This window comes from Polyodon spathula, chromosome 28 (genome assembly GCF_017654505.1).
Source record: "Polyodon spathula isolate WHYD16114869_AA chromosome 28, ASM1765450v1, whole genome shotgun sequence".
NCBI lineage: Eukaryota > Metazoa > Chordata > Actinopteri > Acipenseriformes > Polyodontidae > Polyodon > Polyodon spathula.
Genome location: NC_054561.1, coordinates 1,598,586 through 1,615,665, shown reverse-complemented (window position 1 = coordinate 1,615,665; position 17,080 = coordinate 1,598,586). Strand labels below are relative to the sequence as shown.

General features: G+C 46.7%; 1 protein-coding gene across 1 annotated transcript; it reads right to left on the bottom strand.

The window, feature by feature from the left end:
• Nucleotides 1-2,663: 2,663 nt before the first annotated feature.
• On the bottom strand, nucleotides 2,664-15,573 carry LOC121301752 (probable G-protein coupled receptor 158). Its single transcript, XM_041231350.1, has 12 exons — nucleotides 15,493-15,573; nucleotides 14,604-15,379; nucleotides 11,165-11,273; nucleotides 9,196-9,295; nucleotides 8,878-9,107; nucleotides 8,426-8,494; nucleotides 7,698-7,807; nucleotides 7,373-7,611; nucleotides 6,847-6,985; nucleotides 6,155-6,260; nucleotides 5,455-5,592; nucleotides 2,664-5,164 (listed from the first exon to the last, which is right to left on the bottom strand). The coding sequence occupies exons 1-12, from the start codon at nucleotides 15,571-15,573 to the stop codon at nucleotides 2,819-2,821; spliced, it is 4,443 nt and encodes a 1,480-aa protein (XP_041087284.1). The 3' UTR covers nucleotides 2,664-2,818.
• Between the last annotated feature and the right edge of the window lie 1,507 nt (nucleotides 15,574-17,080).

The following is a 17,080-nucleotide window of genomic DNA, read 5'->3' as shown; positions in this document are numbered from 1 at the left end:
TTAAATCAAGGATCACGAGCCAGACTTCAACACAAGGGGCTTATTATTTATTGAAGCGCATGCCAACCTCACCGGGTGACTTCTACAGAGTTTGTCATTCGCTTACTGGGACAAAAAACATTTAACACTCTTCATTTCTGTACTGACTTCCGGTAAATGTTTTTTTTGTATGAAATATTTTTTAAATCTTGTAACCTGGCATGTGAGGAAAAGACAACCTGGTTTCTTATATATTTCTTTTTTAATTGAGCCCAGGGTTAGGGTTTCTGTTTTTTTTTTTAATTGAGCCCAGGGTTAGGGTTTCTGTTTTTTTTTTTAATTGAGCCCAGGTCTATTGAGTAGCGTGTCTTTGTCTTACCCCCAGCTTGTTGTGAAAGCGTTCAGTGTGCATGTAAATGCAGTAATGCTCTCCTCTGCCCAGCAGGAAATGGCACATTGGAAACTCTGCATGGCCAGGAGCTGGTTCTTCCTGCGGCTACCGTGGGTCACCCACGTGCGTGTCCCAACATGGTCAGCAAGGGCAACCTGTACGGACAGGTCATAGGCATGCACGACAAACATATTTCATAAAACACACACACTGGGGCCAATCAAGCTCGTAGTTAAACCTGGAATGGGTGAAACTGCTATGCAATAGGAGTCTAATTTCCATCATGGCTGGGGCAGCTCTGATCAGGGATGGGAATAAGACTCCTATTGCATAGCAGTTTCACCCAGGTTTCCAGCTTGATTAGCCACAGTGTGTCCAGCTAACAAGCTCTGTTCCATTAAACTCATAGTGAAACCTGGACCGGACTGTACCCTCCTGGGCTTCTGTTTCCATTAAATTCACTTCACTAGCTTGTTTTTACTGCACGCTGACACATGCATCAAAGAAATGGGTTTATTTTTTTTTTTTTTTTTTTTTTTTTTTTTTTTTTACAAATATACCGCAATTTATATTATACATTATGAATCAAACTCATGTGCAGACCAGAAACACAGTACAGAACACTGGTACTCAACTCTGGCCCCGTGAGATCTATTCCAGTCCTGGTCTTTATTCCAACCAGGTCCTAAATTAGTTAATTGCCTCTTGACAGCTTCAGTTAACTACATTAGAACCTGCTTGGAGTAAAAACCCAGACTGGATTGGATCTCAAGGGCCAGAGTTGAGTACCACTGCTATAGAACAATGTGGAAGCATGTTTACAAAGCAGAGGTTAACAGACCATGTTAAGGCAATCAAATATAATGCAGTATTTTAGACACAGGGACATTCCAGCTTGAGTGGAACAAAAGGGGTTGTGTTGAGCCTCGTACCTCATTGATGTCAATGAATGAACGTCTGTTGGATAACCCTTGAAACGTGCTTTAAAGTTGGGGTATGCCGATACACCCCAACTTTTTGGGGGGGTGGGGTTATTTATACCTGTCGATTAATACTTCTTCAAGACCCCTACTTTAAATATAAGGTTTTATTTACCTTCAAATGGAGAAGATCCACCAGGGGCTGGATGGTTCAAACTCCTGGCAGCTGGTCGTTTTAACAGAATAGCTAAAGTAGGACTGAAGCTCAGGATTGGGTGCAGCAGGGCTTCTGTGAGTTTCGGGTCCCTGCTACTGGGTCTAAAATACCTTCTGTCACAAGGAAACAGCATCGAGATACCACAGGAATGGGAATTATTTAAGATAGGCATGGCCGGGTTATTACACATACATGTTCCTAGTACACGTTGCAACAATCATGCTGAACAGACAATATCGTTATTTATTTTTTGTAGTTAGTATTATTATTATTTTTTAAATACGCACTGAATTGTGAATTTTAGTGAATTGTACAGCGTAGGTACAGTTTGAGCAACATCCAGGAGTCGTGTTGGTTTATGGGCACGGCTTCCAAAGTTAGGAGGAATGTTTGTCGAATGTATTAATGGCAAGTTTAAAAAAAAAAAAAAAAAAAGATATTTTTAACAAGATACACAGCAAAAAAAAAAAAAAGGCTGGTGCGTGCTGATTACTGTAATTATTACTGAAATTATGTTTTGATATGTCATATTTTTGCAAGAATAAACACCAGTTTACATCTCTGGTTTATTGCATGTTTTAGAAACTTTTAAATTTGGGCTCTTTTGCAGGCTTTAATGTGAGCTTCAATCTCGTTTAAAGAATGCTTCGAACCCTGCTTTGATGAATGAAATACTGCAGATCATTGCGGTGTTAACACAGCGTGTAGGTTTAATCGAATCAAACCCCACGCCAAAATATACAGTGGATCGTTGCACTCTGCTCCCAGTGTCTGAGCCATAGGGTCTCTCTTCTTCAGGAAAAATAACAATTTGGACACAAGATTGTTGTCTGGAATGTGAGATTGGCTTGCTAGTATTAGAACCAGCCTAGTAGTAGACACAAATGCATATTGTATAATAAATATATAATAATAGCAATGGAGTGCATCACAAGTATATATATATATATATATATATATATATATATATATATATATATATATATATTATATATATATATATATATATATATATATATATATATATATATATATATATATATATATATATATATATATATATATATATATATAGAATATATATATATATATATATAAAATATACAATCTGAGCATTTTAGAAAATTGATCACTAAAAACAGAAACACCTGAGAAGGTGCATTTACATGGAATGATGCTGAAATGTGAACCAGCCTGTATAAGAGTTGTAGGAATACTGGAGATCAAGCAGGCAGAAATCAGGAAGCGTGCTGCACAGGGCAGCATCATCAGAATCTATGTGTGGGACTCTTCCTCACCACCTCCCGTAACCTACTCGAAATCCCAAGGGCACACGTCGACTTTCTTGACCCCCGTTTTCTCGGCCTCGCTGGGGTGCACCCCTCCCAGTGCAGATTTGCCAACATCCTCGGCTTCGTCCAGCTCCTTCGATTTGACCTCTTCCATTTCCCAGGGGCAAAGCACGTCCCTTCTGCCCAGGGCCAGGTCAGACTCTCTGGATGTGGTCCTGCTCTTAGTGCTGCTGCTCTGAGCTTTCAGCTCCTCCATTTCAGGAGCCTCCATGTCTTGCCTGCAGGTAGAGATGGATTCTGGATCTGCCACGTCTTTGCTATTGTCTCCCACAGCACTCCCCTGCCACTTAGTTCTGCTGTCTTGCTTTTTGGTATTGTTAGTTGCCGCCTTTGTGGCCTCCCAAGGGCATACTTCAGAAACCTTGCTGCTGTCTTGGTTCTGACACCCTGCTTTCGGTTCCTCGATCTCCCATGGACAATCGTCTGCCAAGGCACTCTCTTGGCTCCTGGGCGTCTTCTCTGCTGGCTCCGGGACATCCAAAGGACACACTTCCGAGGCTTTACTGTCTTGGCTCGCCTGTCTTTTAGTAGTCTCCTGCATTGCCCCTGCGTTGTCTTTGGCTTCAAACCCCAACTTAACCTGCACGGCGTCCCCAGGGCAAATATCTCCTAACGTGCTCTGCTGTGTCCTCGTCCTGCTCGCTGGCTCACTGACATTTTTGTGCTCGTTTTTTACAGAAGGTGCTTTGCTGGTATCCCAAAGGCACCCTTCTGAAGTCTTGCCCACTGTGTTCGATTTGGGTTCCTCTGCATCCCATGGGCACACTGCAGCAAGCTTGTCTTCCCTCCTGTCCTTGCTTGGCGTTACACCTTCCTCGTCCTGTTTAACATCCCACGGGCTTCCCTCCGGGTCCCAGGGACTCACGTCAGCTCCTTTACAACCGTTCCCCTTAGCCTCCCCAGACTTCCCACAGCAGACCTCTCCCTGCTTGGGTTTGGCAGCCGCTTTCTCTTTGTTCTTTTTTGCGTCGTCTTTTTTCTCTCTCTGTTTCTCCGTGCCTTTCTTCACCTTCTCCTTCCCGCTGCCTTCCCTCCCTCTCCCTCCCAGCCCTTTCATGGACAGTCCGAACCCTTTCGCCGGGGCCCTGTGGGAGAACCCTCTGGAATCCTTCATTTTCCAGAACCCTACTGTGGGAGATCCTGGGGCGCTAAAGGACACAGGAGCCCTGGCTTTATCCGTCTCCATTTCCTGGGGCAGATCAGGATCCCAGGGAAAAATGTCCTCAGCTGGAGTCTTGCTTGGAAGCTCCTCTCCCTCCAGAGGACATGAGTCCTCTTTACTGGTCCCAGGCGGTAGGCAGATCTCACCCTTGTGGGCCTGCTGTCTCGGCTCTACCTCTGGTGGCTGCTCTTTGCCATGATCCCCGTTGGTGGCGTCTCTCTTCAAGGGGCCATAGGAGACATGCTTCTGGGGCTTGCTCTCCAGGGCCAGGTCTTCCAGCTCCCAAGGACAGACCTCCTCTTTGTCAAAGTCCTCCTTGAGCAGGGTGTTCACCGACCTCTGTGTGACGTCTCCGGACACGATCCACTGAGCTGTTTCCCAAGCTCTGCTCTCCAGCTCCTGTAGATGGTCTTTAGGGCCACCTTGATCTGCAGGCCTCCTCCCTTTCTCCGTCTCCTCTTCCTGTCTTTTACCACGCATTTTGGAGTTGTCCTCCAAGCTGTGGGCCTTGCCCGTCAGGAGCGGTGCTTTGTTCTTGGCGCCCGCCATGACGCTCAGAGACTTCTGCAGCTTGCTAGGCTTGTTGGGGTGCAGCGGCTTTTTGTTGGCAGTGAGGTTGTGGGCGCTGGCCGATTTGCACACCAAAGGGGCAGCGTCCACCGAATCGGAGTCCGACCTCTCGGATGCCTTCTTGGCCAGCTTCTTGCGCATGAGGGAGTCCAGCAGGGAGGGGTCCTTGCCCTCTCCGGCCCGGTGGGGGTGGGGGTGATGGGGGTTGTGCTGGTCCTTGTGATCGCGGACGTGGTCGTACGTGCTGTGAGACTTGCGTAAGGAGAAGACGCGGTGCTTGATGGAGTCCTCCTTCATCTTCATGCTGGAGCTGGTGGACTCGAAGGGCTTCTTCTTGCAGGATCCCTGGTGGCTCCCCCCTCCTCCTCCTCCTCCTGCTCTGGCCAGGGAGCCCTCCTTGTCCTCGCGGCTGTACTGCCGGCTCATGGATTCAGGGATCTCTGTGATCCTCTTTATGATAGAGCGGCCGAGCCCTCGACGGGCGCTGCGCTTCTTCTGCAGGTGAGGATTGTTGGCTGTCATCTTCTTGGTCTTGTGCACCTCCAGCTGGGCATACAGCTTCTTCAACTCGTCCTGCGAGGAGGGGAGGAAAGAGCAGTCAGAGTAAGGGGTGCGATTGTTCAACTGCTTTCATTTGATTAGCCAACTTCATTGACTGACTAACAATGACTTATTGCCACTGTTGTGAGAAGCTTGTTTTAACAAAACACTGCTAATTGCAGTTTCAATCAATGATGTGTTTTGGGGTTGGTTAAAACTGAATGGGAATTTGGAATTGATTTTAAAAACAAGAATGGACCCTGATTCTGTATAGAGGTACAGGGTACGGCCCTTGGGGGTTCGTTTATTGGAGAGAGGGTTACCCGGATGTCATCAGGGTCCAGGCTGTGCTCGGAGGTGATGCTGCTGTTCAGGTAGGATCCGGAGCGTCGCATGTCCAGCTCGTCTTCGTACACCTCAGCTGCAATCTCCTCCCGCAGGGGAGAGCTCACATGCAGGAACTGCAGCAGACAAGACACAGGGTTTAAACTGGGGGTGCAGAAAGAGACACACACACACACACACACACACACACATGCGCGCTCAGCACCACTGCGCCACACAACCCTCCCGTGCATGAGGTATTGAAAACAGCTGGGGAAAAAAATGCAAGTACTTTTGAACACTATATTTTTCATTGCAGCTTTATCTATTTTTTTCATATATACTGTATGACCTCATGATGATCTCATCATGCAACAAATGTAACACACTAGCTTCATATGAGGTCATCATGCATTTGTGTCTTCCATATGTCCCCACATATATATATTTTTTGTAATCTGTCCCTATATGAGCTGTATGAAAGGGTGAAACAGGGTGCTTGAACTCCCATGCAAGACTTTAATCCAGGGAGACAGAACTGAAACAGGACACACACTTCCCAGCACCACACAGGGTTTAGACATGGCCTCGCTGTTTAAATACAGGGTGTGCAGATACTGTGCTAACTGTAACGGTTCTGATGAATTTGCAAAGGCAGTAAGTTAAGATCGATCAGTCCACCCTCCTCGCTGCCAGTACCTTGGGGATGAAGAGCAGGGCGAGGGTGATGGTGATCGTGACGTGGGTGTGAGCGAAGAAGAGCAGCAGCATCCAGTCAGGGTGGAGCGAGGGCAGCATGAGGAACCTGGGGACAGGAAGGGAGAAGCGACCCAGTGAAACAGCACCAGAGCCTAGGTACGATCCGACACAGACCCCCTCCCCACGGCGGCTCAGGGTTCATAAAGGGTCAGTGAATGCACAGTGCTGGCCGTTTACCAGCCTGCCACATGCCAACACAGTACATAACAACCTCTGGAAAGCATCTCTTCTGATTCAGCTCACATTGAAATCTCTGCAGTGACAGCCTTTAAACCTTGCAACAGTATGTTCTTTATCTAAGCAGTGGCAGGTGTCTCTACAATAGTGGTGTGCTGATGCTCGAATTGCAGAGAAGTGCGTCTGCAGGTTATCAAATGCACCCATTCACGAAGGTGCTGATTTCAAAACAAGAAAAGCTGTCCTTCCCTCACCTTTACAACTGAGTGCCAATCAATTTACTGGAAAGGCGAAGGAAAGACGACTTTTCTTGTTTTCAAATAAGTGCTTTAATGAATGGGTTTATTTAATACCTGCCTACAAGCACTTCTCAAAGGCAACTAGGAGCACGAGTAACGGCTATCAGCACAGCCCCATGCGATGTCCTGCTGGGGGGAGGGGGAGGGGGGTGTTACCGGAGGAGGTGGAAGGTTGTAGAGATGAGAATCTCGTTGTGGATCGCAATGCCCATGTAGCGAGGCTCGTGGAAGGCAGAGGGGACCGTCCGCACTGTGTAGCACAGGAAACTGCCCCAGCACAGGAACAGCAGCTCCGCTAGGGGAGAGAGAGAGAGAGAGAGAGAGAGAGAGAGAGAGAGAGAGAGAGAGAGAGAGAGAGAGAGAGAGAGAGTGGGTAAGTGAGATGGATTTAGCAGGGAGCAGGAGGATGATGGGAAATGTAGTTCGGAGAGGTCCTTGCGGGTACATGGGACGCCATCTTGAGGCAAGCAGTGTAAAAGTTTTTAAAAAGTGGTCAAAATGTAAAAGAAAATAACAATAATAAAACAATACAAACTCCTTACGTAAACAGTTGTAGCAACACATGGGAACATGAAACACAATCAAATAAAAAGGTCCTTAACTACCCTTTAAGGATAGTTAATTTATTTAGCTTGGAACCAAGAAGAATTTGGGGGCGTGCCCATGGTTTCCCGTCACTCACCCAGAGCCATCATGTAGTCCCAGCGGTCAAGGTCACACATACTGAAGCCCAGCCCCTCGGGAGTCTGGGAGATGACCAGCAGGGGCACGTCCCGGTCCAGGTTCTCCAGCACTCCGGCCGTCCAGGCCGACAGGAACCAGCTGACCATCAGAACGATGACCGCCAGCATCTTCAAGACGCGCCAACTGGTCATGTAGGGAACGCGCTGGGCAGTGCGGGACAGGAACACCTTCAGCACTCTGCACAGAGAGACAAGGGGACAGAGAGTTAGGGTTAGGGTTAGGGTTAGGGTCATAATGTTAATAAAACCAATTTTAAAACGTACCTGTACATTTTGAGATTGACCGTCCCGTACACGATAGCGAACCCCAGCATTCTGACCCAACGCAGCAGAATGCAGCGAACTGTACTGGGCTTGAAGTACATGATGAAAACCTGTAGGGGGAGACAGAGAAGCGAGATAAAGGTGTAAATGAATTAGCAGCTCAGCCCATTGAATCGGATGGAAAGGGACGCGAACCGCAAAGCATGCGGTTCAAAGACGAATGCCTTACTTTTCAAAAGATAATCCAGCTCTGCAGCCAGCGGTAAGTGCCAATCTTATGACGATGTCAGTTTTATTCTGCCTATCCGAGCGGTAGACTGGGCTAGCATTCACTGGCCTGAGTTTAACACGCTGTCAGGGTTCTGTTCATTTGACTGCTCCGAGGGTTCACCAGGGTGAAGATGGAATTTGATTTCTTTCAGATCGTATTTGGGGATGGCTGGAACTTTAATCTTTGTATATGGATTTTCAGTTTAAACACCCCCCCCCCGGGGAATGTTCTGTCAAAATGTCATGCATCTTTTTATCTGGACGACAGACTGAAATATCGACGGAGACGTCTCTCCAGTTCAAAGTACAGCAGCGTGCGGCACAGAGGGTCATGGAGGGTTATTAATATAGACCGCCCACCAACTGAGCTTTCAAAGTGAGCCAACAGTCATGATAAAGCATATGCAGTGATTATTATTTTTTTGTTTAGACAGATAGATAGTAAGTCCCTCACTTACTGGAAAGTACAGGAGCAGCGATCCGAACAGGATCGTTTCCAATAGCAGCAGACCTGAAGCCCGGATTCTCTGTCGGGGAGGAAAAAAAAAGGATAGACTCAGCTATGCTATGCGTTCCAGCTCAGTGAAATCAAACCCTTGGAGAGCTAGTTCCCGCTGTAACTTTATTCTCCTCCAGGGGGCAGTGGTAGGCTTTTACTCACCTAACTCCAGGAATAGTGGCAGGCTGGGGTTCATTTGTGAACAGGATTTTCAACTCATACCCCAGTGCATTCTGGTAAGTGTAGTCCTGCTATGAAAGATCCGTCAGATGGGTAAAACATACTGCAAAAGGCTTTGGTGTGGGAGTTGAAAAGCGTAGACTCTGGTAGGCATGACCCCCTGGGTTCGCCCACCTTGTCCTGGGACAACAGTAAACAACCCCCCCCCCCCCCCCCCTTGTCTTCGCTCACCTTGGTCCGGCGGAAGTGATAAGCCACCAGCATGCTGATAAAGACAAGCAACACGCAGAAGGCTTGCACTGTCAGCACTGCAGCCCGCAGATACAAGTCCTCCTGCACGCTGCAGGGGGCGCCATCATGGCACAGCGGGCAGCCTGGGGGGCAGGGAAGGCACTCCAGCACCGTCCCAGCATCCTCCTCTCTGGGGCGCCTGTCGTTCAGCAGGCCATCCTCCTTTCTGCCTGCAGGGAAGGGAGAGAGGTCTTTACAAACTGAGAGATATTTGAGGGGTGGGATTGTGCATTTCTGCTCGCTGATTAGTTTCCTTACGTGAGTTCTGCGTGGAGCTGGCGGTGGCGCTGTAGAACCCAGGCAGGCACACACAGCGGTACTGATTCAGCCTGAACCCCTGCCCTTTCAGAGGGATGCACTGGGGAAAGAACACAAACCGGACTGTCAACACGGCCCTGCGCTGCACAGAATTATAATGCTGTCAACAGCAGATTTAGAAACTCCTTTAATTTGACTTCTTCGGGTTTTCATTTTTTTCTTTTTATTGAAGTACCAGCAATGCTAAGAAGACTAATGCTTCAACCAGAAGCCTTGCTCAATGTCTTCCAAGCCACACACACACACTTGCCCCTCCCCCACAGCCCCACAGCCCCTAACTCAAAGCGAACCAGTTATCTCATACAATAGAAATGAACCACAGAAGCTCAATGTGTCAATCCATGTTAAAATCTAAATGAACCTCTACTGCTGTGAAAACAGCTTTATCATATTCAGTTTAATAAAAAGAAATCAATGTGCTGTAGGTCTGACATCAGAAACAGTAAGATTAAGGCTTTAAGGCTTAAATATGAATGATCTATAATGTGACACTTGAGTGCTCCAAGGCATGTCTTGTGTTCAGCATGCATTATAGCTTTTAACCCTCTCCTCTCCTAACCAACTATTTACTGTGATCAGAACTCCCTCCTCTATGCATCAATTATATAATCAGATCACACCCTGCACCCTGCATCCTGCATCTTGTTCCCTACACACTGCATGCACCCTGCTCCCTACACCCTGCTCCCTGCACCCTGGCTGGCACTCTGCTATTTGAGCAGGTCCCTGGTGCAGCATTCCAGATGGATTATCAGTATAATCCCTGAAATCATCCCATCCACAGCAATCTTTAAATAGAAAACTGTGCTTGGTCTTCTTAATGCAGCATGGCAGGCAGACAGGGAGACAGACAAGGAGAGAGTGCTCCAGCCTCTGTCTGAGTGCAGAGCACTGTGTGCGTGTGTGTGTGTGTGTGTGTGACAGTAGCTGTAGAATTTGCATTTCTGTTCAGTAATTAGTGATATAGAAACAATAGGCGCTCCTGTGTGAACACGTTAGACCACTTTGTGCTTTAATTAGGCATCTTAAACAACTTCTAAAAAGTCTCCTGCATTTCACCATGTGTGACTACATGTTAATTTTCTCTTGCTGTTTTAAATTAATTGCACGTGAAGCTTAATAAAGACATCAATTAAATCAGACAATCACTCATTTGCATGTTTTGACAATTTTCCAAGATTTTCAGTTCCAGTGGTTTGATTTCATACGCGCAACAATCAAAACTAGGGAAGCAGCATTCTCACAAGTGTGCACACTGCTGCCTAAACAAGAGTGCCCTGTTCATTTTTTCTTTCAATAAATGGTATTTTCTTGACCTGAAGCCATAGATGAGTTGGAAGATGTGCCACTAAGTGCGTTCACTTTTTTGGGGGCAAGACATCCCTTTAAATCACAGGGAAGTTACCTCGGCTCTTCCAATCCATTCCACTGCAGGTGTTTGTTCCAACCAGACCCTTAATTATTTAGTTGACCCTGTCAGAAGTCAATTAAATAAAGGTTGGAACAAAGACCTTCAGTGGAATGGATTGGAAGAGCCAAGGTTACCACCTACCCTTGATTTAAAGCGATAAGTTTAAACACTGTTTAATACAATATAAACCACACAGGAGGTTCTGTAAAGGCTCCATTTAAATGCATTTTAGTTTCCAGCACCTAAAAACCTACAGTTTAGATTTATACTGAAAATCCAAACATCCATTTCTATGGACACAGGGACTGAGAAGGATATATGATCAGTCTAGTCGACTCCCCCATCTCTTATGGAATCATTTCCATTTTAATGCCTCCGGGGGACAGGCCTCAGCTTGGCAGCACCCCCTGGCACGACACGGTAGGGGGGGGCTGGTGGATCTGTCAAGAGGCCAGATGTTCTGATGAGCCCAGCCCTGCAGTAGCCCCTAGCCCTCACCTGGGTGCTGGTGTGGTTGCACTGGTGTGTGTCTGAGAACCAGGCTTCTCCCGGGCTGCACTGGTCGATGTCAAACCCCTGCAGGTTCACGTCGATCCGGATCACTCCCCTGAGAGAGGGACAGAGACAGGAAAGATCAGGGTCTGTCTGTCTCGCAGTTCATTCACTCACACACTCGCTCCCTCACTCACTGACTCACACACTCGCTCTCTCATACACACACTCATTCACTCACTCGCGCACACATACACTCACTCACTCACTCACACACACACTCGCTCACTCACTCACCCACCCACTCACTCACATATACACTCACTCACACACACACATACACACTCATTCACTCACTCACACACTCGCTCACTCACTCACTCACACTCGCTCTCTCACACCACACACACACACACTCACTCACATATACACTCACTCACACACACACTCACACACATACACACTCATTCACTCACACACTCGCTCACACACTCGCTCACTCACTCACACACACTCACATATACACTCACTCACTCACATATACACTCACTCACACACAGAAGAACAAGAAGAAGAAGAAGGAGGAGGATAAGAAGAACAAGAAGAAGAAGAAGGAGGAGGAGGAGAAGGAGAAGAAGGAGAAGAAGGAGAAGGAGAAGAAGGAGAAGCCTGTCCATCAGCCCTGGATTTGAACCCCTGTCCTTCAGCCCTGGACCCCAGCCTGGAGCCCACATCCACAACCACGCTGGCCCTCATACTCCCTCCAGCACAAGCCCAGCTGCTGGGAGGTTTACTCTAACAGGATCGAGAGGAGAGCTGCTTTAGCACAGAAAATAAAAAAGAATTATGCTGTGGGGGGAGGCTGACGGGTACTAATCCCTGGTAGAATTCACTCATCTCCTGTAATACAGCAAGGGCTTAGCCTCTCCATTCCACTCCTGCACACCATGGGACTTCAGGACACTCCCAGCCTGCCTGGGAAACCCACAAAAAACCACATAACCATTAAAACCACTTAAAGATCACCTCCAACCATTCTGACAGTCATCTGTGATGCAATGGTGCCAGTGTAATGGGCAGCAGTGTTGTGGGATGCACTGCCATTATAGATTCTGTCCTATCCCGTCGGTGAGGTTAATAGCTCTCTCTTCAGCGGCTGCTGACTCTCGTCATTGTGTTCACACGATCTCAGTTTACTGACATGTGTCACATCAAGTCATACTGCAGAAGCGTGCGGTTTCCTCACACTGCTGCAGTATGATTTGATGGGTATGATTACGAGTAAAATGTGGGAGCCAATGGAACGTGGAGGACTGGCGTGAGCTGCACCCCTCATTTTTGGACAGCGTCCGTAGTGATTGAAGGGCACATTGGGAATTGGGCTTGTTGTTATTGACAGTCGCTTTCATTTTTTGAGTCACTAATTTATGCCCGGGTAAGAACACTTCATTATGTATTTTTAATATCCTGACGGTCATTTGGCATTTACTTACATGATAAAAAGGTTACATAAGGACCTTTCTATTTTATTGTAGCAACACATGGGAACATGTAACACAACTGTTTATATAACGTGTGTGTATTGTTTTAATTTTTCTTTTTTATTAATATAGATATATATATATATATATATTTTGACTTTTTTTAAACTTTTAAATTGCATTCCCTGCCTCAAGGTGGCTTCCCATGTATCCGCATGGACCTCTCAGAACTACATTTCCCATCATCCTTCTGCTCACATATGTAACTGAGCTGGATTTAGCAGTGAGCAGGAGGATGATAGGAACATGTAACACAATCAAATCAAAAAGGTCCTTATGTACCCTTTAAACTGCAGCTGTCTGTCGCAGGGTCTAATTTCTGCTGGTAACCAACCTGGGCTGTGACGCTAACCAGAGTTTCTTAGATTTTAACCCAGAGATGCATTTGTAAGGCTGGGTTAGCTGTTTGGGTGTTTGTGGCAACAGTGTAAAATATTATTATACAGTTGTGACAAAAGGCACTGCTTATTTTTTAATGAACTTGGAATATCTGTTTATTTATTTAACCAGGAGATTTATCCATTGAGACCAGGACCGGATTTATCAAGGGGTCCTGTAAACACACAGAAAGAACGATTGCAACGTACAAACAACATAATAAAAACATATGCAGTTCAAGCTTAATCAGCAGCACACAGAGATCAAGGACAGAGTTAATATAAGACAGCTAATTGCATCAAGGAAAACAACAACAAAATCAATTTTGAATTCTGAAATGTAAATGTATATCTAATCCTACATAAGACCACTTTTTTGGCCCAGTTGCATGCATTTTTTTTTTTTTTCCAAACAATATCACATTTTAACAGCTATCGTCACCAAAACGCTTAACAGCCCCCTGAAGACTGAAGCGGTATAAAGATGTCCCTCACATTACAAAATGGATGCAAAGCAGACAAAGTGGGATTCGATACACTTGGAAAACACAGACAGTGAGGCAAACACAACCTGTGGCACCTTCACTGAAAGGCCAGACAACTCCCACAGCAAATAGTTCATTTCTGGCTGGAGTAAATTCCCATCTCGCTAAGCAGAGTCAATACAAGAATGCCCAATCAAGGCTGCTTTTTGCTTGCACTGTGTCTGTGAATTAACGCCTGCACCACGTTCTTGGCCTGACCTGTGGTTTAATGGTTTAACTGACCGCAGCAATGAAGCTGCAGTTGTTGTCTGTAGATTCGTTTTGCTTACATGTTCTTGCACACCCACCCAAAAATGGATGCTGTACGTAGGCAGCAATATGCAGCCCAAGAGATCCAACCAACCAACTAGTGCTGTTACCAGGTTGTGTTGAGCTGCAATGCAGTGGCCCTCTCTCAAAATCCCATTTTAAAACCAGAATATTATACTGGGAAGTGCTGACTGATCACAGCATTGTCAGTCCTGGCAGTGGATCGGGACCCTGGTACAGCATCACTCTGATTCTGGTTCTCTGGTCCTTCAGTGTGTTAACAGCAACGTGGAGATTGGGTCATTTCATGTGGCAGCTTTGTTATGTGAAAAAATGTTCTAGACAGTGTTATTATTGTACCTTGCCATGTCATCCAATATCATTTTACATAGCATCGTTTGTGTGCAAGCATCCCAGGGTGCTTTGCAAAATATATAAATAATTAAACAGCAAGCCAAAAAGAGCTCCTTATTGCTAACTGCAAGTCCCCCAATTAAATGTCTGAGCTGCTTCTTTCTTAGTTCTGTAAATTTATTGAGTGTTATTGTCCTTTCCGAAAAGAATGCTCTGATGACAATTTGGAGTAGATAACATTACTGCTTGTGTTTTTTCTGTAATACTGTTTTTTGTTAATATGGAGCTTTCTTTATGAATCACCCTGTATAGATTCAGACACATGCAAAATAACACTCAAATCATTTAAAAGACCTTTGGAAAAAAGAAAGAAACTCACCTGAACTCCGGGCTCAGATTTGGCTTGAGTCCGTAGAAGGAGGTGGACAGAGTGACCATCCAGCCGGGCACAAACCTCCCGGCTTGGCACTCGAGGAAGGGGGCCCCAGACCAGCGCACTTGGCCCCGGTCCATCACATAGCTGTCTCCCCGGCTCCACTTGGGGGTGTCGAGGGTGCGCAGGTCGTTGCTGAGCACCCTCTTGTGGAGGAAGGAAGCTGGCGAGGGGCCTTCCCAAAACTTGAGCCCCGCGAACCAGTCGCTGGCGTCGCTGCCCATGCGCAGGATCTCCCAGGCCGAGGACAGGTCCCGCAGGACGATCTCGCCCAGGCCCTGCTCCCGGGTCGCCTGCAGGACCAGCTGGGGCCTGACGGAAGCCGCCTGGGCGTCGAAAGTGAGCAGGGCACGGTAGATCTTGGGGTCCCCTGCCACGATGCTCCGCACCAGGGCGTGGTACCACTCCACGTCCTCCTTGACGCTGGACTCGCGGATGTCGTTGGTCTGGAAGATCATGTTGAGGAAGTTGGCGGCGTGGGTCAAGGTATCCAGGGCGCTGCTGAGGTAGGGGCGGAGGGCACCGCTGGGGGAACCGGGCAGCCCTTTCAGCTGGTACCTCTGTGAGCAGTTAGCCTGGGTCAGCTTGGAGACATCCCCGCTGTACAAGAAAGCTTCAGCAGCCTCCAAGCCATCCGGACTCACTGGGTCTGCCTGCGCTGTGGTTCCGTAACCAGGGGTGGAACTCGGGGGCACAGTCCACCCCCACCCCCAGGTCGACCTCTAAAGTTCACAAGGGGTGGGGGGCCAGCTGGGGAAGGAGATTTCAGCCGTGTCCAGATGTCTTCTGGAGCCAAAGAAACCAGAGTCCCAGGTTCGGAGGTAGATCCCGCTGCCTTCTGGAACGTAAAGGTTCCCAGACCAGAGGCAATGACTGTGTGAGCAGACAGAAAGAGATGCAACAGCAGAACATCCATCTCTGCAGATTCCTCCTCCTCCTGCTCCCGCGCCTCTCCTGTTGCAGCAAAAGTCTGTGATGTGTGTCCCTTTGCAACCTCACTGCCGCCACATTCTGGAGATCTAGCAGCAGTTCTCAGCGCTTTGCTGTGCTTGCTGTTGTGATTGATTCAGGCTCTTCAGTTGTTATCTACAAGTTGCTGGGATGCAGTCTGCTGTGGAAGAACCTAGGCGTCTATTTTGTCTCATGTTTTCTTCTTTTCAGAAAAACCCAATAAATCTTTTTTTTTGTTGTTTTTTTTTTCGACTGTCCCTATCACAAACACACATATATTTTAAAGAAATAATAAAAGAACCAGCAGCTGTAATTAGAGTAGCCTGGCTTCATTCTGAGATTTCAGCATCCATTAGGCTGCTAGGAATCCGATCGCTACTGTAGGTAGGCAGCCAGGTAGGTATGTAATCAATAAGAATAACAGCCACGATCGTAGAAATAAGACCTCTAACAAAGGAGAGAATAAAAACAAAGCGAGTTTAACACTTCAGAGCTAGCAGAACGAAGAGAACCGTCGTCTTCTCTTTGCACCGCCCTCCTGTTTCTCTCTCTCTCTCTCCCTCTTTCTTTCTTCTGTTTGCTTGGTGGTAGCAGGCCAGCAGCAGCTACAACGACAGCCTCAGAAATATTCACAAGTGTCAGTACTAGCTCTGTCCCTCCTCCCTGCTGCTCTTGTGAATTTACATCTGGGAGCAGAGAGGGTGGCAGACGGGCTGGTCTTATAGGGGAAAGAGGGGAGGAGGGTTTGTGGATGAGAGCGAGAGAGAGAGAGAGTGTAGGAGGACAAAAATGAAGTGGGTGATAATCTCCTGTATATCCACCCATGCATGAATGCCTGGAACTTACCTACAAATGTATAAAGATACGTGTGTGTGTGTCTGTTTATGTGTGTGCGTGTCTGTGTCTGTGTGTGTGTGTGTGTGTGTATATCTATACAGATTGAGAGGCAGACAGATGTGGGTGCTAGATGGCACCCACATTAAAAATTAGGTAAAAATAACCTTAAAAAATACCTAAACTGGGCAATACCATAAACATAAACAAAAAATCAATGTAAAGTCAGATAGGTAGCTAATGGTTGTGACCCTCCTGTCTCACATTCTCTCCCCCTTCTTTCCCCTGCTTCTACCGTTCCATTATTTAAAAAAAAAAGAAGGCTCGGCCATTGCTTGTGATGTCACCAAATCCTGGATGGAGCTCCATGGTAACGGGTGCCTGTGAATTCTATTCCATCCTCCCTCCCTCCCTCTCTCTCTCTCTCTCGTGAATAAATATATAATAATTTCATTGCATATTGCAATTATTATAATAGATGCAATTCACTTGTATTTAAACTGTATATATTATTAAACATCTTGGATATATAGCAATAGATATTACTGCTGACAGCATAATATTACAATGCACAACCAGCCCTTCAATGGGTATTAGATATATATGAAATCCATAATTAAGACATATTATAGACAACA

Bases quoted from the DNA above. Each gene is read 5' to 3' on its own strand.
- LOC121301752 (XM_041231350.1), bottom strand. From the start codon at position 15,573: ATGGATGTTCTGCTGTTGCATCTCTTTCTGTCTGCTCACACAGTCATT. The intron at 15,380-15,492 runs GCAGCGGGATCT...TGTGAACTTTAG, and splicing joins GAACCTTTACGTTCCAGAAG to AGGTCGACCTGGGGGTGGGG. The intron at 8,495-8,877 runs GTGAGCGAAGAC...CCTCCCCGACAG, and splicing joins ATCACTTCCGCCGGACCAAG to AGAATCCGGGCTTCAGGTCT.